Here is a 22,688-nt window from a genome sequence, read left to right on the forward strand (position 1 = left end):
CTGACAATACAATCAAGAATTAAATCCACAACATCACCATTTTCTTTCAAGACAAACAGCAACACAACTTCTAGGAAAAAGGACCTGCCTGGCCCTTACACAACAGAGACAGTGCATGCCTATGTGTGTGAAATAAGAGGAGTTTGCATGTTCTTGATTAACAAGCAGCCTATTCTCACTGACCTAGTTAGAAAAAAGTCTTCCCCCTTGTACTTTTTTCCTCTAGATGTTTCTATTTTTGAGACTGACAAGCTGGAGAGATGCCATCCATGCTAGCAGAGAACAAAAATTCAGAGTTCCAAGAATAAGATAAAATACAACATGCAAAAGTGAAAATACTGAGCAATAACTACAGATTACATATATCATGTACAGACAATTGGTCATCAACAGCAAATAAGTACCAACAGTTTCCTAATAATCCTGTAGATTCAAGCAGAGAGCTTCTATGGAAAAAGAAAGTGACATAAAGTAATTACTCACACAATAAATCAACATGAACATCAAAAAGCGTAATCTGCAAAGACTTAAACAGCTTTAATTTCATAATCTCTTCTTACATACATATATTTAAGGCACAGTGCAAAACCTTTAAACATTAACCATAGAATCCTTACTGCTGTAAACACTACTACTGCCTCGTGACAGGTTGCCTTGGCAAGAATGAAATGTGGAACACATCTTCCTTGAAAAGAATCAAGGAAAGAAAACAGAACTTGACAAAACTTCTTTAAAACTTCTTTTGTGTCTTAATTAGACACAAAAACTCAAGCTGCTATCTCCACATATCAGGGAGTCAGACAGCCTGAAACCAACTCTGCATACCGTATATATAAAACTTGCATTAAAATGGCATGCAATGTTTATACAAAACAACACCTTAAATCATACAACTGTGATTCTTGTTTTATAAAACAAACATTATTTCAGCATGATATAAGCAGAAAAGAAATAATGACCTGCCATTCACGGATTGCTGAGAGTGCTATACAGAATCCTGAGCAGATGGCACATAAGCTTGGTATTTTGGGTGGTTTTGGCATTTATTACCTACTATTTTTGAACTGAAGATATATGCAATATTATCTTTTAAAATGCAATTGCTTTAGAAGAAACAGGTCATTACACATTTACTTTTGGAGAAAAAAAGATGCTTTACAGCAAAAACATGAAAATAGAAGCTTTTTAAGAAAAGCTCAATGCTCCATTTAGTCATTTCCACCACACAACTTGAGTAGGATTTTCCGGTAGTCTCCTGAAGTATCACCCTGGAAAGGAACGCAGAAAAAGAAAAGTTAAAGAACAACCAAAAGAGATGAAGCCAGGGCTGAAGAACTAAGAACTTTCTTTCCAGGGATGATTTGGCTCTACTTTTACAGAAATAAGAAGCAGAGTTTACATATACATAACTGTGCATATGCATGCTCCATATTTACTGAAACCAAGTTTTGATTAAGTTCAATCCATTAAATGGGTATGGCCTGTTCTGTTTCTGAACGTCAGAACAAAGGAGAAGTGTGGAGGGAAAAGATGCACAGCTTTCCCACCAGTGTCTCACTGCTTTTTACTCATACATTGGTGGTTACAGGGCATGCAACTATTATCATAGAAGCACTCCTTCAGAGTTACACACTTGGGAAAAGCTCCTGCTGGGTAATCCTCAAATGGCAAATGGCAGCAACGCCATACAGTTGCTGGCAAGCAAATCAAGACATTTGGCACACACCTATTCCTTCAGAATCTTTGCAGGATTCTTTCTAAATGCCACCAAGTTACAGCCCCTCAGTGTCAACAGCAGAAGGAATAAACGGGGGCTTAACAGATTTGGCACCCTCATTACAAGGTAAATGAAAGTGGCACCAGTCACTTCCCTCCAGCTCGTACTACCCTGCCATTGTCCAGGCACCCTCCTGACTGTTGTTAAGGCTCTTAACAACAGTAGGATGGTGGATCAACTGCGAAAGAATCTGAAGTTTAGTCTCCTTCCAAAATCTTGTATTTTCAAGAGAAAGAAATCCTCTACAAGATTTTTAGGAGCTTTACATTCTTTCAACACACATATGAAGTAGAGCACCACTGTTACTCAGCTGAGTAGGAGGACTGAGTGGCTTCTACAAGATCATATTCAGAGACTGGGACAGAGACCAGACTTGAAACCAGGTCTCTGAAACCCCTCTAGACCAATTTCCCTTTCCTTGTCTGTTAGCTTCCTTCCCATTTCTAGCTCATCTACCCCCATGCAAAAGCAAGTGCTGTCTGTTCTCTGCCACGTCAGCCTCCACTATCCCCACCAATGCAGCAAACCAACACAGCCAGCTACACTCAGAGCAGTTAACAGCTACTCAGTGTCAGTATCCACCCCCATAAAGGATGTCGTGGCAGGAAAGATAAAAATCTCCAAGTCTTACAGTGATATCTGTGTAGAGAGATCTGCCGTACATCCGCTTGTATTCTGCACGTATGTCCAGCAGGTCAACCTCGCTGCGCGACACCATGATTCGGATCAGAGTCCTGTCTTTTGTTCCTGCTCCCTGAAACAAACCAACCAGCAATGTAACGTATTAATGATGGGTGGAAACGCTGTATGTTACAGCACTGGTTAAAGATAAAATAACTCATCCCCCCAAAAATGCCTGTTGACTAGCATAACCCCACTGACTTCAGTAAGCTTGAAAAGAATTTGGCCTATCACGCTTCAACAAATTAAATTTCACGGTTGGACACTAAGTAATTTCTTTGCACAAGAACAGTTCGAAAAAGAAAGGGGACTGACAGTGGTACAAGGGGACAGGAAAATTTAGTAAGTTTAATGGCCTATTTATTTATTTCTTCTAGACCTTCCTACTTAAGATATACCAATTTCAATTAGTTTTAAGCATATTTGTGTTTTACCAAGTGAAGACTTTGTTTTACGTATGGTTGTATTCATCTCTCTGTTAAGTGGATCAAATTAGCTAGATTTTTCCAGCCTTTCATAATAATGACTGCATCCTGTTAGTCATCTGCCCACTAAAAAATGTAATCCCTTCAGATGAACAGTTCATTCCAATGAGCTGTACAAGAATTAAAAAAAACCCACACTATAAGTTTATGTAACTTGTCATAGGCACTTACCTTCATAGCTTTCTGTAATCTCTCTGCAAAAAAAGCTGGTGTGTTCTTGAGACACTTAACTGCAAAAAGAAACAGTATTACAGAAATCAGCCATTCCTCCTCGATCAGAACTCAGTAATTTTTTCAGTTTATCCTACACAGTCACATGCTTTAATTTTAAATAAACATACACTTGATACAGTGCAGCTTCCACTCCTTCTGTTAGTCACTGAAATGTTTTTTAATCCAAACAGTAGCTGCAATAAAGTTAAAGAACCTACACTTCATGGCTCAAAGCAAGCTTTTCTGTCACCAGAAACCATCCAGTGTGAAGCAGCCAAAATGAACCTTCAAAGTCAAATGACGAGATTCTTGCTTATGAAGGAAAAAGAAGGGATGGGAAGGTGGCAGAAGACTTGAAAGAACATATAGTGCTCCTAGCTTCTTCTTAGTTATGAATTTTCTAGTCATGCATGTGCAAAGTGTGGCCACCTACGATAGCAGAGAATCTTAGGTGCTTCCTTCCTCTTAAGGGTGAGCTGTCACAACCCTTATTTTAAAGTTCTATTTTAGCCACCAAGTTCATTAGGACTGAAAAATTCTTAATGTGCTCATTTAGTAATGACTGGATTTTATATTTAATTAGCACAGTTCATTAGAAATCTGAAAGAGCAAAATCTAAATCAAATCACTGTCATGTTAATCAGGATAACGAAAGAATCCTCCATCACTCATCAGAATTGAAATCTACACATTGATGCAATGTTGGTTACAAGTAAACAATCATGCAATCTGTGGCAAACTACAGAGAACACAGACCACACTTTACATCTTATAGCACAGAAGGGTATCAAAATCAATCACACAAAATCAATACAGAACCAAAGGGGTAAACCTAAATATTATTTCACGGCAACACACATTCTATATAGGAAGAAGTACTTTTCTGAGTAGGAAAATGTAGATGAGAGATAGCAGTTCATCACACAACTGTCAATGATACATATAATACTACTCAAAAACGAATGACAAAATGAAATGCACATTTCTGTATCACTGTATTTAGCTAAAACAACACACTTGCACTTTAAGATGTTTAAAGATGTTATTGTTAGTTACCAGTTGTACAATCCAGAAAGCTAAAAGAAAGCAAAATTAAATATTTTCAATTAGAAAACCTTTTTTTCCTGCAAATAAGGTTCACAGAACAAATGATGTTAACATCATTGACTGATTTAGATATATGTGCATATACATATAAATAGAAAAAACTCCACAAAATCTATTCAATAAAGGGAGTTATTCAGTGAATATTAATGACAAGCCTTGTTCTGAAGGCTAATGACTTGTTTGCAAGACACAGTCTCAGTTTTGAATCTGTATCTACATGGAGACCTGTCAAGTCACTGCAAAGCTCCATTAAGTCAAATGACTTCCAAACTCTGAGAATAAAGTTTCTTTACCAAGGCAATCTTTTACTACAGACACTGTGAAATACCTCTTTTCCCTAAGCTTGGTTTTCTAACAGTACTTTCTGAGGTGACAAATTTTGAATTCTGGAAAAGGTCTGAAAATGTATCACATACAATGAGCTAGACTCAGTTTGGGTCATTAAAAGACCAGTATAGTGCCACTGTGGCAAGCAGAGTAAGAACAGCAGTTACATAGTTCACATATGTACAAAAGAGGTGAGAAAAAATTAAGCTTTTAAAACTGATTCCCATTTTGAAAGATTTTGTTGGAAACTTCAGTGAAAAAAATTTGCTGTGGTTGAGCCAAATATCCTCTCGTATCTCATTTCCAAGTGATGCAAAGTTCACTTTTCCTGTTTTGGTAGGAGTTTTGGGGTTTTTTTTGTGTCTGGTTTTCGGTTTGGGATTTTTTTTATGGCTTTTTGTTATATCACTATCATATTCAAAACCAAAGAAAAACACCTTTAAAGTAGGAGCTCTAGGTACCACAGTATGTTTACAGTAATAAACGTAAAAAGAAATGGAGATGTAAAGACAAAAGACAAGAAAGTGGCTCACAACTATATCTAGAATAAAACATTTCAGATAAAACTACTACACAACTGGAGGCCTTGTCCCAACCTCATGGAAATCAATGACGACCTCTGAAGGGACAGCAGTAGATCTGAGGTAAGATTTTTCACTCCTCAGTACTGGAGGCAATTAAAAACAAAGATTTAACAAATCTGTAAACACAGGAAATGTGAAAAAAATAACCCCTTTGTGATCAAATTTAAGTTTTCTTTCTATTAAAAGGAGGCAGAGGTAACTAATCAGAGTCAATGCCTATATTTTGCTGGATTTCCAAGGCTGTCTCAAATACTCCATTCTCACTGACTCAGCAGTTGGTACAGGTTCTCTTCACTTCTCAAAACAGTGTCAAGTACAGTTAATTATTCTCTCCTCATTTTAACATGTGAAATTTAAATTCTGTAGTTGCCTGCAGCAAAAGCCTGATCTGTCATTTTGAGGTGAATTAAGTGCCCCACTTTACCAACCACAAGTGACTTCACAGAAAGCTCAACGTGAAAAGCAGGAAACTGGAATTATTGCCAACAAGAACATCCTTATCTGAAGCCACAGATGCCATGTGAGCCAATTCAGCTGCAGCAGAATACCAGAAATGAACTTGCTGAGATGACACATACCCACAGCCAGCATGCCCTTCTCCAGGTCTCCAGACATTTCGCGACATATGCTTTTCTCAATGTCCCGGTTACACATCCTCTGGTACTCACTGAAGACTGTTAAGAAAAGAGAGTTTTCAGGAGTTAGCTTTGCAAAAATGGGTGGTGTTGGTACATGCTGGATGGCTTCACTTTAAATCGTGTTTCTCAACTTGACACTGTGATGTATTCACACAAGTTTTAGTGTCTCAAAGACTAACACTGGGCTATCAAGCATATTGTTCCATTTACACCTTATCTTGCTCTTTCTAGCTTGTCTAGTTCTGTCCTTCTGATTAAAGGGCTAGACCAAGAAACCATTGTAAGGGAAATAGTGAAAATTCTTCTAGAAAAGGCTTTGGGTGTCAATAAAATTAAGAAGAAAATATTCAGGTTCTCATACACACCCCTTTCCTACATTCAAGTACCTCAATACCCCAACAGAACATTTTAAAAGTTCTATGTAGTTACTAAAACATTCCCACCACTACAGACTGATTTACACCTAATACTAACAAGTAAAAAGGGAAGGGAAGGTTGCAAGTGTCTTGTGCACAACACAAGTATGCAAAACTGAAACAACTCTAGTTTTTCTATTCTTTTGTCAGAGAAACATTTGAACAAGTATGACCTCTACCTGCTCTGATATTTAAACAAGATGACTACAATGTGCAGCATTTGTTCAGCCTTTTCAAAGCAGAATTCACCCTGCTTTTCACTGATATCTCACTGTGCTCATTTTACAGATGGGGGAAATTCAGGGACAGAGTGATGTTGTACATTTTCACCATTACACACAACAGAATCAAGTTCCCACTTGTTTCAGACACCATTACCTGCTCTGAGGTGGGCCCTGCTTCTTGCACACAGAATGGCATTGAACTTGGATTCATCAGTTCCTAGACGGTTCTCTCCAGCTGCATACAACTCCTAAGCAGGGAGGGAATTCACGCTTCATTACTCAGATACGTAGTCAGGCTGAACAGCTGAGTTACAGATTTGCTTCCTTACAGCCTCTCCACTTTTTATATTTATTTCTTAGCTTATGTACTGCTGGAAAACAGGAGCAAGCAATAAACAGCAACTAGTTCTAACTTTCCTATAATACGTTCTGCTTGTTTCTATCTTGATGCTCAAACACAAGAGCTCCAGATTACTAAAGGAAGGGAAATTGTTTAAAAAGTACCTGAAAACTGTTCTTCCTAGTAGTCCTTACATCTAGCTTTTTTTCTACACCTCTAGGTGTGTTCTGGGACATTCTTGTCTTTTGGCTAAGGCATACTATGTAGAAAGCTAATTACATTGCTATTTAAATGACAGTAGTAAGCTAAAATGAACCAGGGTTTTCCCTTTGCTATGTGAGGAAATGGAACATACAGGAAAAGCAACAGGGCAAGCATTACTAAATACAAGCACCTTATTTGCTGCAAAAATCTAGAGTTCCTTAAATAACACATAAAAGCTAAAGCAGGTGTTGAATAGATTAAAATTTAATGCATACACATATCACCTCAAATCTCTTTGGGCAATTTCCTTAATAAACAGTACAATGGCATCATCCAACACTTGGAAAACCCAGAGAGCTTGACAGAATGGAAGTAAAATATCCTATGGACTCTATAACCAAGAGCTTCACCTCTGTTAACACACCTACATGGCTCTAATGCTCTGTCAGGGCTTTTCATATCACTTCCATCCACTGAAACTTAAGCACTACATTAGGAGAAGTCACAAGGTGTCTAAAACTAAGGGTAAGCAGAAACCACACAGTCAAATTTCAGTGTATTGAGTTCACTGTACTTAGAAATGATGAAGCATTTCCACTGACCTGCACATCTCTCTGGACAAGAGACATGTCAACAGTTGTACTTTCATCTCTGTTTCCCTGAAAGGATTAGAAGATACAGAAGTGTCACTGATAGGCTTTGATGGGCTCCTTTCAAATTAAAACAACAACAACAAAAAAACCAACCAAACAAAAACAAAGCAAAACCAACGAACCAAAAAACCCTCACCTACAAACACACACACAAACCAAATTCCAAAATCCCAGCAGGCAAGTACCTGAGAAAGTGAAACTAAAAGCCTCTGAAAGTGTCCAGATGTGTCACTTTTTATTGCTTCCTCCAGCGTTTTCTTAAATTCTGGAAAAGAGATGCAATCATGAACCATCACACATCCCTGCTCATTTCCTAAATTCATATTATCAGTCAGTGATTAAGTAAGAAAAGGAAGAAAATTTGTATGGAGCAAATCTAACCTGCTTTATAGACCCTGTTGAGTTCCTGAATATGCTCGTTACTGCGAGAAGCTAAGATTTCAATGAGACAATTTTCATCTGTGCCAACACCCTGAAACAAGGCATAAGGAGAAAACAGATGTCAGATTCTCATCTGTCTCCTACAACCTAGTATAAAAGAAATGTAATAAAATTATATAAAAAAAATCAGAATATAACCTTGTATAGAAAAAGACAAAGCAATTTAAATGTTACTAATGATGTTTCTAAGACAGATATGTATTAAAGATACAAAATTGAACAGATAATTGAAATTATGATAACAAGCTTTCATTTAAAAAAATGTCATCCTTCATCCCAGATTTAAGACATTTTAAGAATCCTTTTTTTTTTACCATTAATGATTAATTTGTTGATTCTAACAGGTAACTATCACTAACTAATAGATAGCATTTGCAATTACAATACAGCTAATATTATTTCATCCTCATAGATAGTTTCATATTGTGACTAAAGATCACATAAATACATGTACTGACCTTCATTCAAACATTGTCTTAAAATACAAATGTTTGACCTGGTTTTCTTTAAAAAAATCTAAATGTTTATAAAATAGTCTGATTGCTATGAAGTACTCAAAACTTCCATTAATATTTTAGAGAAGGTTCAGCATGAGATAGGAAAACACACTTTTGAGGTGGGCAAAAAGATAAAAAAAAGGTACACACTGACCAAAATGTTTGTGAAAATAATGTTCTGAACTATTCTTGAGTACCAAGTGTAAAGTCCCTGGAAACCCTTAATTTGAGCGGGTTCATAACCAGTTCTATTACAGCTCTAAGCAAAACCCCAAAAATAAAGGCTCCCCATACAGTGGCTGGCTTAGAAGAGAGCTGCCTCAGTGCCTTACTCAAGACTATGTAACAAATTAACTGCAGAGACTGTTAGAACTCGGTTTCTGCCTTTTCTGAGTATTTCTTTATCAATATATTTTTTGTTACAACACAAACCTATCAAATAAGTCTCTACCCTTAACCTATGGGAACAACATTTCTCCATTTTATTATCATATATTTCCAAGAAACAGAGTACAGAACAGTCAAACAGTGGGTTGAACATCTGGACACAGAGGAGGGAAGGTAAGTCTAAGCTTTTAAATGGCAACCAAATATTTTAGCAGCTCAGCTATTTCCTCTATCTTAAAAATTTGTATCTCCTACACAAACCTTTATAGCTTCCTTGATTTCATAAGCATCAAACATGACAGGTGTCTTCATCATTGCCAAGATTGTCTTCTCAAAGTTACCTGATAGCTCAGACTTGAGATCCTTGATCAAATCCTAATGACAAGGAAAAACAAGGAAAAATGCATAAAGGCCAAACTTAACAAAAGTAAACATGAAAAATATGCATTTTAATTAGAATTCTTTATGCACAAGCGCCAATAATGTATCTTCAAAGTAAAGCTGTTCCACTTAACACTAAAACCAGAATAATGTAATATGTACATTGAGGTAATTAAGGTCCAATTAAATAGACTGCACAGATCAAAGAGTAAAAGTAACGATTTAGGAGAGAAACTGTTTTACGTGTTTTATCTGAAACACTGCATGAAGAATTCAAGAGTGGGTAAAAAGTAGCACCCTGAGCAGGCTATGGCTTACAAACCATCTTCCCCTAAAGCTCTTTCCAATCCTTTTTTTCCCAGCACTAAGCCTTCTGACTTCCACTGAAGGAATGCAGGCTCATGTTCCTTCTTCCCTCTGTTCTCCCGACGTACGTACCTTCCCATAAGCTGTTTTGAAGGACAGCATTATCTGCTGCCGCTGCTTGTTCGAACGACTTCCAAGGCAGTCGATAATGGCTTGCTCATCGGTTCCTGTACGGGCACACAGACACCACAGAATGAGCAGCACGTCATGTGAGGACTCAGCTTTCTGCTTCCATTTGATCCTAAACTCTTCTGAACCCAGCTGAAGGACATGCATGCCTTTAAATCATCTACAGTACCTACTCTTGCATACGGCCACAGAACTTCAAGCTCTACCCCCAATCAAACACAGGAAGAACAACAACAAAAAAAACCAAGAAAAAACTAAACCAAACTCATTATGTTGTTTATGCCTACAAGAACTTGCAATGATTTTTCTGATAACCAAGGACAATCACATGTGAACTATCCCACTCAGTACATGTGCAACAATGGAGAAAGATCAGTGCTGAATCAAGCTGCAATTCTACTTTTAACTGAAATGTAAATCCACAGACTGCTCACCTAATCCCTTCATGGCCTTCCTTAAGACTTCTGCATCCTTCAGAGGGTCAAAACCCGGTGCATCGGTGATTGTGCCTCGGTTTCCATGCTAAAATGAGATCAAATTGAGTTGCATATTAGCATTAAACAGTAAAATACTGTGTTTTACTACTTTGGAAAGATGCCTACTGTTACCCATTTTCTTTTTGTGAGTAAAGTAATAGAAAGAACTCAAAACAACCCTACCTAAAAAAATTTGCTCATTTCTACACACGAATTAATGCAAGGTCAAGAAGGTTCATTGATATTAAATCTGCTGTCCAGTAATTAAGGTTGATGATACTGTACATACAACTGGCAATACTTCATAAAGTTAGGAAAGGCAAGATTCCTTAAATTTGAATTCACATAGAATCTTTCTTCTTGGATAATGCAGTAAAACAGCATTCATTTCCAGTCACATGCCCCTATATTGTTCCATCTGAAAAGGTTCTCTCTCTCTCTTCACTCAAACTTCTTTTCATAACTTTATTTTCAATTTGAGGATTGGTTTACACTACTACAATGAAGGAAATGCAGAGAAACATATACATCTTGAAAAAAAAAAAAAAAGCAGTGAATGCTCTTACTGTTACAGGAGAGACTGCAGGCCCTGTAGTTCCTGAGTAAGAGGGTATAGATGGATTCACAGCTGGACCTGGTGGATAATTTGGCATGGGCTGCTGCCCTGGGTAAGCTGCTGGTGGTTGTCCTGGGTAGTTCATAGGCTGCTGACCAGGCGGTGGTGCAGGCTGGCCTGGGTATCCTGGGTAAGCTGGCATTCCTGATGGTGGATACCCCCCATAGGAGGGCTGCTGTCCTGGTGGAGGTTGCCCAAAGCCACCTGGAGGGACTGGTGGATAACCCCCAGGTGTTGAAGGATACATGCCTTGTGGTGCATTTCCTCCAAAGGTCCCTGCCAGGTTGGCTGCCTGCAGTGACAGCCAATACAGCAAGAGAAAGAAAGGGGTACAGACAGCTGAGTTTCAGTAACGTGCTCAACACAATACAACCTCCCCCCTCACCAACACAGACAGACACACATCTATAAAAGAACTTTGCACTGATCATGCCTTACTAGCAAGGAGGATGGATAAAACCTGCCTGTGTTCAGTTGACTCTTGCTTTACTGTGACCATCAGCAGAGCCAACAAACACAACTGCCACTGCATCCCACACCACTCACACCAAAGCATATCCATGGCCACACACCTCTGATTCTAAAAACTTAAGCCAAATAATCCCAGCAACACAAACCTATGCTTAATCTTTCTCTGTCCATGGCTGCCTTGCATGATCACAGCATCCCCTGAGTGCAAGGGTCTTACTCTGAGCAACCTTTGGCTGTTTTATAGACATTCGATGTGTTAGTAGTTTACAACTTGCAGGATTTCACAGACTACATTTGGAAAGACTTCTGCAGAAACTGCACAAAGATACATCACATCAATATCATCTCCCCGCGTGACAAGCTCGACCCCTCTTCTACAGAGGGACCAGAACTGACATTTAGTGACTGCAGTATTATCAGAAGCTACTTGCTGTGGATTATTGCCATGTGCACCCCAGATAGTTTGTTGCTCATTTTGCCTGCTGGCTGCCAAATCGCTTCACTTAATCAGTGCCTCAGGAAGGCATCTATAATGCAAATGTCTTCCTAAAACTGCATTCGTTATGCAGCAGAACAGATTTCTGAAGACTAAAGTTGTCAGAAGTGTCACTCACTTCTGTTCTATGGAAAAAAAAAAATCACCCTGGAAATGTCTGCATTTTCTTCAATCAATGTAAAAGGTTTTTACTTCCATCTGTTAAACATCAGTGCTTATAAGAGATAGTCAACCCTATATTCTTTTCAAGGATGAGTCATTGATACCTCCCTACTCTGACTGGGCAAAATCCAGGTAACAGGCAAAATCTGGACTGTATTTGCCAATGTGAATATATTAACAGAGGATACTCTGTGTTAATAGTCTTTTTCCCCACTCCTCTGCACAGCAAAAGCCAAGTTATATTAGTTTTATGTCCATGACTTTTGAAGCTAGACTCTTAAATCAACATTTAACTAGTGCTGTTTTCCTAAAAGAAGGAATAGCTTGCAGCAACCGTTTTCTTCAAGAGATGATATTGAATGCTCACTACCTAAACAGATTAGACATAAAGGCACAGAATTCAAGTGATAAACTTGACAGTGACAGTGCCAGAAACACAACTTTGCACTTAAGGAAGTCACAGTAAAACACATTAAATGAAAGCAAACTCACCATTCCAGCCATCTGGCTGGGATTGAACTGGTTGGCATAGCCAGACACATTTTCCAGACCAATTGGAGGTGGATTTGAAGGTGGATAGGCAGCACCACCCCAAGGACTGCTACCTGAAATCAAACACAGCTGCACTGAAACAAGAAACTACACTTTTTTAAATTTCCTACCACTTAAATTTCTAATGTGTGTTCAACACTACAGGAAAATCAACTGAAGAGGTGCAAGGCAGCAGTGCAATTATTATATAAAGAGAAATTTCACTGGATATTTCTAGTCATGTCCAAATCTGTAAGGTCTCATTTACAACTCCAAACCTATTTCAAGGTTAACACTCAAGACTTAACACTGTAAACACCATATTTTGACTAGAGAGTAGTTTCACTTAACTATCAAGTTGTCCAAGTATTCCAGTAGGAAGACAGTATTAATTCCACTGATGCTGCAAATTTGAGAGATGCCCACAGAGCACGACGGTCCATTAACAGATACCCAAGTCATAAAACTTGGCTGCACACAGCAGTGTGGTCTAACTTAAGCCAGAATACTCTGCTGAGAAATAGAGTTTATCCTCCCCGGTAGTCTGGCTTCTCACTGTACATCACTTTCCCTTCCTGAGTTAGCTTGCCCAAATCCAACTGGCCACTTTCTTTCTACCAACAATACTAAAAACTGTAAAGTTCACCCTGACAACCAAGCAATAATTGCATATTTCATCAGCTTGGTATTGTTATAATTGCTACCCTTTTTAACAGCACTCTGCCTTCCATATGCAACCATCTGCCTAAGAATAGTGAATTAAGGATAATTTCATAATAAAGAGCCTAATTCTTTGTGGGATATGGTTTTAAGTAGTGTGACTGATTCCTCCCCATACTTGTTTTTCTCACTAGCTACCTTCATGACTCAGTACCAACAGATCCTTGACACTTTCTGAATTTTGTCAAACTGTGACCATCTCCTAGTGCTGTGTGCTTCATCTGAGATGAATGAAAATGGACTTTATATGAGCACGTGGCAGAACACACATATTAGATAAATCAGAACCCCCAGCACAGATGAAACAGGACTTAACAAGAGCACAAAGAGAGCTTTGGTGAGTCAAGAAAACACCCTGCAGTCTTGTTCTTCGTCCATGCCATCTTTCCACTCCAGACCACCAGTGCCATCTAATGTTTACTTCATCTAAGCAACTTACCTGGTGCTGCTGGTGGATATCCACCCGCTGGGGGATAGCCTGGGTAACTCATTGCAAAGATCTGAAAAGCACGTGTGATACAGTTAATTTGTGTAATGCTTCACTCATTACATCACATACAACTAAGAGGCAACATGTATGCAGTAGCCAATTACCAAAATTTAGACACAAACTGCCCACTCTGCCCAGGCTTTTCTCTGAGAAACCTCTTTACCATTCTTTCTGCTGGACTAATAAACATATTCAGATAGCTAAGTAGTTCCAGAGTCACTCCTCAGACTACTTTACTTATTTGTTCCAGTTGCTACTTACTGCTTACTTGGTCTGTTCTGTTGATTAGGATGTATTACTTGAACATGCTTCCTTTATTGAGCTATTAAAATCTCCATAAGTTTGCAGCTCATACAGAACAGTCTGATTAATCAAGAGTAGAAAAATCATTTGACAAACAAGCTACATCTCAAGTGAGTAACTGTATGAGAAGTGTTAGAAGGCATCTAAATGCAGACATCTGCTAAAGTGCAAGGTCAGAGTAAGAAGCACAAGGGATACACCTTCATGCTTGCAGCATTGTCATAAAATATGAAGGGTCTACTGACAGGGTAAGATCACTACAACAAATTGGATCTCTCAAAATGGATAGTGCCTCTGTCAGCACAGAAGTGCACAGAGTCATTAGATGTTCAAAATAGAAGTGGAGGTCAAAAAGGAAGAACAGCTAAATGAAGGACAAAATTAAAACTGTCTTCCAGAATACAAAAGGCCTTATTTTAAACAGAACAACTCCCAGGAACAATGGTAAAAGTAACTCAAGGAGCTTGTGCCAGATGAAGAAAACATCCACAATGAATCTTAACTTTTTAGAGGTTATTTTTAGTGACAATTCCTATTGTCTATTTTTAGAACTGCTGTGCAAACTATTCCTTTGGGGTTTTTTCCCCTCTTTCCCCTAAAGCACTACCTTTTGCATCTGGCTTGTTTTGCCATGTTTTGGATTTCAGCTGTGGAGTTTTGTTTTGGATTTGGTTTGCGTTGCGGGGGGTGGGGGTGGGGGTGGTGGTGCTGTTCTTGTGGAATTGTTTTCATTTTGCATAATCATATTAACTTTCTGGTTTGCATGGCTCTTTTGCACAGCAACAGTGGAATGGAAAAACACCTTTTTTTTTTATTTTTAGTAAAGAAAATACAATTAGGGAATCTTCAATTTATTTAAAAACTGTTTGGACTTCATGCTGCATGCACTAATTTAAATTTAAGGAGAGAGAAATTATCTAAGAGAAACTGCAATGAACAGAGGAGACCAGAAGTTATAACCCTACCTTACCTACTCCAGTATGTAAAGTGTCTAACAGACTCAATAAGCAAACACAGCTTCTCAGCAGATACAGGTGTATGGGACAGGAGAGAGGTCAGAACAAAAAAAAAGATAAAAAAAAAATTCAAGAGAAGGCAGTCTGGCACTTCAGAGCCTCTCTAATTCAGTAATAGGCTTTACATAATAAAGCATAAAAAATAAAAAACAATTATTACCAAGTCAGTCAAAAAAACAAACAAAAACCCCCCACAGAATCTAGATTCTTAGCATGCATAATGTCAATGTGTACATTTTTAGATACAAATTATTACAGCACTGCAATGAATTTTATTTCTTTGGGTGCAACTATAATTATTTTTTATTTTTTAGCTTCACATGCAAATACAATAATGACAGGATACTCAAAAAAATTGTAGGATGCCTTTTCAATAAAGCTTTAGGTACAAATTTAAGGCAAAAGGCTTTTTTTTTTGTGGCAGAGGGTGGGATAGACCTTGTTTTTCTTAGCAAGGTTGTTTGCTTGCTTTTAATCCTATGTAGAATATTAATTTTTAAATTGAAAAAAAAATTAAAAGAGTCTTTTGGCAATTAAAGCTGAGGTTGAGAAGTAACACCTAACTTCATCAGCAATCTGGAAAAAAATGTTACTCTCTATATAAAAATCATCCACTTGCTTCTTTCAAACACTGTATTTATCCAGGACCTTTCCAAGGGGAAATTTTCCCAGACTGGTTTGATTCCAGGCAAACTAGATACACAAACACACTGACTTCTCATGTTCAGAAACTTCCCTGATGACCATCTTTTCTGTAGTTCACCGAGTCTCTGTTGGCCAGCTCTCTAACTTAAGAAATATTAACATAGAAAGGTAAGTTTCCCAACCATTCCCACAACCTTGTCTCCATTTCATCTTCTAATCCCATCTTCCAAACTTTCTGATGCTACATCCACATCTTACTAAAACTGTCAGTGACGAGCAGCAGTTGGCTGCTGACAACAAAGTGGTGACACAGGTCAGGGAACAGAAGATACAGAAATCCACCCTGCTATACAAATATTGCGTGGGAGGATACAGGAACAGCAAGGTCTGTGTTTGCTCAGTCATAAAAAAAGTAGTGGAGGAAAAAATCCAAACAACCAAACCACACATGGAAAGAGGGAGTGCCCTGAAGGAAATACAGAACAAATACTGTTAAGGTCCTCTCCCTATTCCCAGTGTTCAGTCCTGGAGATCGACCTCAGGACTCTATAAATAAAGATCTGAGGTTTTACTGCCACAGTGAACATTGATCACTATCATGCTTCACACTGCAAGCCATGAAGTGCTCAGGCTCTTCAGCATTTTCCTGCTGCTTGGCAAAGGTAAGAGGAAACAGACCTGCTCATAAGAGATTAAATCTGTAATATACTTTCAATAGGAATCTTCAAAATATGCTTCTCTAAGACACAGCACGGCAGAAAAAGAAATTTGTATCAAAATTTGTATCAAAAATACAAATTACATATAACAACGGCAGAAGTAAAGAATAAAATTGTAAGGCTGCCAGAAAACTTCTGTTTCAAGGTACAACAGAAATAAGATCAGCAACTGCGTTCACGCCCATTGCTGGAATTTATTTAGTGACTGCTGTTCAGGGTCCAGCTATGCCAAGGTTCAAATAATCTGAGGACAAAAAAACGGATGAAAAACCGTGACCTTTATTTGTCAAAAATAATTAGTTTAATTATGCCCATTTCACGGGGAACATCGAGTAAAGCGAAACCCTTGGCCTTTACTCCTCCACAAGGTTAATTACCAGGATACAGTAGAAAAGGCAGCCTAAAGCTATAAATTACGGTGCCTGCTCTGAGACTGATCCCTGATTGTGAAACCAGCAGAACAGAATTTATCACCTTACAATACACTGTCGTTTTTCATCAGATATGAACTGAGGCATCCACCGCTGCGTTTTTGCAAGACAAGGACAAGCCACAGTCAGCATCATACCAGCTAACTGCTATTTTACGAGCCTGAGCAAGATTCATCTTTGACTCAAGCACTGCAGCACACAAGTTGTTCTCTCTTGTACCAGGTGAAATATTTTTCATCCTGACAGATAAAAAGCCCTGCAATTTTAGTTTCTCATTAAGTCTTCTGTGTATGTGACTCCCTGTCTAGTCTTCTTTTCACTATCAAAAAAATAATGTAGTAGAATGGGTTCCTCTTCCAACAGGGCTAATTTCATGCCACCCAAAACTCAAGAAAACTCTTTTACACAGATCTTATCACTCATTGCTCACCTTTACTGGGCTTCATCCAAGAACATATATTTAAAGAGTACTAGTATATCATCCACTTCCTATAGAAAAACTTTCCTTAAAAAAACCCAAACCAGCTCTGAAGAGATGGCAAAACAGAAACAAATTCAAATAAGGTTTTCTTTAAAAAACTCTCCATTTCAATTGCATGCTAGTATTGCAACTCAGGAGTACTGCTAGTTTCAATGATTTTTCTAATTCATATCATCATAATTATTACTATTATAGAAATACTCTACTGGAAGATAAGCTGGCACTTTTTGACCTCCTGGCATAAGCAGGGAACAGGGAAGAGCATCACAAAGGTAGCACTTGCAAATCTAGTCAAAGTAAAGTAGAGCAGTTACCAGCCCAACAAAGAAAAGCTGAATGGGAAGACAGACACATAAGCCACAACTGAGCTACACTTTTTCAGTGATAGAAGCCCTACACATATGCTCAAGGCAACAAAACCCAAAGAACTTAATTGAGCTGCAAGGACTTTCAAGATCCATGTGCAGCAAAAACATGAGTTAATTCCAAGAGGGTGATTTCACTTTGGCTTCCTACTCTGCCCTGATCCAAGTGTTTCCTTTTGTAGCACACTCTTGTATTTTAAATATTCCAAGGACAGTATTGCAAGTCAAAACACATACAACAACACAAATACACTCTCCAAACAACGTAAGAAGCAAAAAATAATACTAAATTAAGTTTATGAGATGTTTGAAGAAACAATGGAATGGGATTGTTCTATTTCAAACTCATAACTTGTCATAGAAATAATTTGTTGCAAAAACCAGTCATGCTATAAATAGTCTGAATTATGTTCCCAATTGACTAATGCCTCAGGGATTTATGCTCCTCTATTTTAAGTTCCACCATGCAAGAACAAAGTTTTTACATTGTGCAAGTCAGAATAGGTACATACCAGTTACTGCATGAACTAAAGCAATAGTGTAACGTTCAGTACCCTAAAACAATTACTAGAAAAATACCTGATACTTCATTTCACACCAACGATTTTTAATTAGTTGCTGTGCCCAAGCCTGAAGCACAAAGCCAGGCAGTAGCCCCACTGCAAAAGCAGGAGGGTTCCAGCGTTCCCCAGCCCTGCGAGGCAACAGAACAAAAGGATGACAAAAGTCCTCTGACAATACTTCCCACATTTACGCTGTTTGGGCTGCAGAAGAAGCCAAATAACAGCAAGTTGTCCAAGTGACAACTCGCCAAAGACAGGCACACTGACAGGACCTGCACAGGACCTTAGCTAAAGGCTGTATGGATGTACCGTACACTGCTCACAAAATCTCTGTGCCCCGCACCAGGCTGACAGCCTCAGGACACCACAGATAAATATAAGTGTGCAAATATATCAGCTTTTTCATAAAGGTGATGGCTTTCATGCTTTCTAGACAGGGAAGGCTTACACATGCAGCTGTCCAGCAACACCAGGAAGATTACCACTCATCAGTGAGTAATGGACACCACCCCCCCCCCCATTCATTCCGGATTATAAAGAATTACTGATTTACAGCTCATTAATTCTTTCAGGAACAGACTTGCTCAAGAAAGAGCGAATTTAGGGTAGTAAACTAGAAAGACAGGTATTTCACAACAAGCATTGTGAAAAGAAAGCAAGACAATGGCCTTCAAACCTAGCCTGCACTTGATATAGCAAGCTTTGGTCCTAAAAATGTACCACTGAAAAGTAACTATTTTTACCCCTAAATCCTAACATTTGTAAGGTGCATTTATTCTCCTAGCTAATAGAAAACCGAGTATTTTTAAAACACTGTCAAATGTAGCCAATAACCAGTTACTCGCACTATAGAGAGGTGCACTGTTTACACAATAAGTGCAATTTTCCAAGCTTAAAGTTGTTATCTCTAGCAACAATAACAGGGATATTTGTGCTGTCTGTTTCAAGTAACTTAAGCACCTAATCTAGAGCAATTGGCAAGCCCAAAGTTCAAAACTAACATGCTTTTTCACCCAAGTCAGAGCTCTTTGGGATGCAGAAATTAATCACAGTGAGTATCACTTCATATGCATGTTGACTGTACGGCTGTAGTAAAGTTTTAGCACAAACAGACGCCTTCAGAAGCTTTAAAACTCATTTATATTTTTAATATGGGATTGATTTGTTTGACAGTTCTTAAGCCTGCCAGAAGTTCAGATCCAAAAGCCTGAATCAGATGCCCACCTCTCCTACAGCTGAACTGAGTTAATGACTCCAAAAAAGAAAGGAAATGGTGAAGTCCGGTGCTTCCTCAAGAGAACAGCTGAGCTAAGAACAGAATGACCTACCAGCAACACTTCCCCGATGCCCTCAAAAAAACCCCACCACACCCACACTTTGTACTAAAAGAAAAAAACAAACAAACAAAACCCCAAAAACTAAACCACTTTTAACCCTCCCTTAAGAATAAGACAGTATCTCCTCTCTCAGTCAGAGAAAGCACAAGGGAAAAAAAGAGGCAGTATCTGGCAGGGACTTCGTTCACTTTCTTTGTGTGTCTTAGAAAAGAACATTGTTACGTATCAGACACCACTAACACTCTGCACTGCAGGGGGAACAGCCAAGTAGTGGGGCTGTGTGGGCTTGTGTTTGTTTTATTCAGTCTAACTTTACACAATCTAGTGACTAACACTGGTCCACACTCAGCATCTGTGACAGCTGAACAGCGTGGATACAATTTCACATATACAAACAAAAAAACAGCTGCTAAGCATAGGCAGCACTGTTATTGCTGTCCTTTGATTTGCTTTTACCACTGCATTACATTCTTCCCAGCTTGGGCAACTGCCTGAAGGAAATTCAGCATTTACATCAAACACACCTGCTTTCAAACAAACTGGCAAAAGCAAAGGGACGACCTTCACTTCTGTGCGTGACAACAATTCCAGTTTCAAATAGGTGAAAGTGTTGCTCACTGAAGGGTAAACATGCAGCTTTTTCCTCCTTTTTTTTCCCTCCAAAAAAGTCTTTTGCCACATTCTTCAAGAGAAACTCAAAACAAAAGTCACTACATACAGCTAACAAGTCTCTGTCCTTATTTCCAACAGTTTACAGAATACATTTTTAAAATATATCCAATAAGAAACATGTTTCAAGGTAGTTGACATAAATGTCTGAAATAAAAAAAAAAGAAATTACACTGATGCCATTATTCAGTTTTATATTTAATGTAATGGAAGCCTTTAACTGCAATTTGAAGCTGACAGAAAAGTTTCTATGGATGATTACATAAAGCCTTGGCTAAACATAAATGAAACTTTCAAATTGTTCAGAAGCCCTGCTATTTCTGTAGCCACAATTAAACCATCTGCTGTTTTCAATTACAACTCTGCTTTAACTTCAGCTTCCTTTTTTATCCCTAGATCTCTATAACAGAGCTAGAACTATATAAGCTCTGTCTTAGCTCTGATTAATGCAATGTTACTGAACAGACCCTCTGGAAGCTCCATCTTTCAAGACTTGCTAGAGGTCTAGGAAACAGCATCTCCTGTGAAGTTCAAAGCAGACAGACTTCTTGGCTTGACTTTTTGTAGTAGATCAAGTTCAGTATTTTAAGTTGTTACCTAATGCTACATCTTTACCATGTTTTTTATTTGACTACATAAAGGCCCCCATGAAATATATTCATGCCACTGCTCATTTCATTATATCTTTTAGTGACTTCTGACATTTCACAGAATTTCCAGTCTAATGAGTCAAAACTTCTGGGGACTATAGAGAACAAGCTAAAGAAGTGACAAAGCGTATGAATGAATGTGATGACTACTCCAGAAACTTTAAGTACAGATTCACAGAGGCATTTTGGCCTCTGACCTCATACTGAGGTCTCATATTGAGGTCAGACAAGAAAGATGCATAAATATTGTTGACATAAAATCATTAGGCCCTTCAAAATCTTGCTGAATCTTTATGGTATTCTATACAACAAATTCTCCCAGTGCTTTGGGAGCAGGGGGGAAAGAAGTCACAAGAAGTAGCTAGAGGCACTTTCAGGAAGAAAAAAAATCAGCAGAAATGCAGTGGGAACAGGGCCACAGGTGAAACGGGAAGCAATGCTCAGTGCAAGTTACCCTGCTGCATCAGTGGGAGGAGAGTGGTCCGCATGACTCTCACAGCAGCTTGCAAAACAGGAAATCATAGAAATAGCCAAGCTAGGGGGAAAGCGTTCATACACTCAAGCCTTACAGCAGGCATACACTCACACTAGTTTTGTACTGTTTCTGATGTTACTGTGAGTGCTCCAGTAAAGCACTGACTCACTCAACAGAAAATAACTGTGCTGGGGTTGCCAGGGAACAAACCTCCTACAGCAGCCAGGCTTTTAGATGCATAAACCCTAATAACGAGCTCCTCCATCAAAACACACTGCACCAGCACTTTTCTTCTCTCTCGCCAGTCTGCTTTCTCTCCACACCTTCACCTCAGTCTTTCTGCCTCAGTGCATCCGGCTCCCTTTTAGGCTGAGCTGCCTTACATGCTTCTGCCACTCCCTCCAGAACGCTGTCCCTCCTTATCAGGAAGGAGCTTCCAGGAACTACCATTAATCTATGAAAAAAAGAAAAACATATCCCACGAAAATACTCCCTTACTGCCCAGAAACAGGATGGGGACAGAGAGGGAACTTCATCTTTCTTCAAGATGTTTGTGTGGTTTTATGTCGCACACACGTAGCAAGAGTTGAAGAGTGTTGGTTTTAAGACACTTAAGTGTCTCGAAGGCACTCTAAGTACATGCCGTATAAGAAGTAGTAAAGTATAAGAGGTAGTAAAGTTCTGAAGTTTGCAAAATGGGACCTTCGAGGGGCGGAGGGGAATTAAAAAAAAAAAAAAAAAGCATTGCGTAATGTCCAGCCTACCATCTTAGGCTGCTTTCTAACTGTACACATCTAAATTACAAGCTCGAGATAAGACACGGGCACAGGCAAAGTACCGAACTGCAACGACAACAGCAAAACACCTCTTGTCCTCCGAAACCACCCCATTTCCCTAGGAAACGGGAGTCGTTTCCTACCAACCGCGGAGCTCCAGGACGCCCCGACCTCCCCTACGCCCAGCCCCGGGCCGCTGCCCGTCACCCCGGCTCCTGCCGCCCCAAGGTCCCCGTCCCTGCGGGGACACCGCACGGCCCCGCACACGGGCTGTCCGTCACCCCCGTCCCGTCCCGTCCCGCCGCGGGGGTCGCGCCTACCGCGGGTGCTCGGGAGCCGCTGCTGCCGCCGCCCGTCCCGGCTGCTCGGGGCGCTGCGGGCGGGGCCGGGGAGCGCCAGGAGGAGCAGGAGGAGGAGGAGGAGCCGCTGCGGCCCCGGCTCCTTCG

The 22,688-nt window shown here is 39.3% G+C and overlaps 1 protein-coding gene across 2 annotated transcripts; it reads right to left on the bottom strand.

Annotated features, from left to right (window-relative positions):
- Positions 1 to 513: 513 nt before the first annotated feature.
- Positions 514 to 22,654, bottom strand: ANXA11 (annexin A11). Of its 2 annotated transcripts, none has more exons than XM_027720657.2 (15): positions 22,563 to 22,653; positions 13,762 to 13,822; positions 12,564 to 12,676; positions 10,893 to 11,234; positions 10,285 to 10,372; positions 9,794 to 9,888; positions 9,236 to 9,349; positions 8,031 to 8,121; positions 7,835 to 7,914; positions 7,599 to 7,655; positions 6,607 to 6,700; positions 5,753 to 5,848; positions 3,115 to 3,173; positions 2,409 to 2,531; positions 514 to 1,268 (listed from the first exon to the last, which is right to left on the bottom strand). In XM_027720657.2, exons 2-15 carry the CDS (start codon positions 13,811 to 13,813, stop codon positions 1,209 to 1,211), a joined length of 1,464 nt encoding a protein of 487 aa, XP_027576458.1. In that variant the 5' UTR covers positions 13,814 to 13,822; positions 22,563 to 22,653; the 3' UTR covers positions 514 to 1,208. The 2 variants fall into 2 exon arrangements, with proteins under 2 accessions (XP_027576458.1, XP_039236939.1); XM_039381005.1 differs by lacking the exon at positions 514 to 1,268 and adding an exon at positions 4,213 to 4,232 and having other exon boundaries at positions 2,445 to 2,531; positions 22,563 to 22,654.
- Positions 22,655 to 22,688: the final 34 nt, after the last annotated feature.

The sequence above is a fragment of the Pipra filicauda genome, unplaced genomic scaffold (assembly GCF_003945595.2).
Source record: "Pipra filicauda isolate LSUMZ 115617 unplaced genomic scaffold, ASM394559v2 scaffold210_size2929891_pilon, whole genome shotgun sequence".
NCBI lineage: Eukaryota > Metazoa > Chordata > Aves > Passeriformes > Pipridae > Pipra > Pipra filicauda.

Excerpts from the sequence above, each read along its gene's own strand:
- ANXA11 (XM_027720657.2), bottom strand. The coding sequence starts at position 13,813 with ATGAGTTACCCAGGCTATCCCCCAGCGGGTGGATATCCACCAGCAGCA. Across the intron at positions 10,373-10,892 it reads CTGCAGTCTCTCCTGTAACA|CATGGAAACCGAGGCACAAT; the intron begins GTAAGAGCATTC and ends ATCTCATTTTAG. Across the intron at positions 8,122-9,235 it reads AAATCAAGGAAGCTATAAAG|GGTGTTGGCACAGATGAAAA; the intron begins GTTTGTGTAGGA and ends GCCTTGTTTCAG.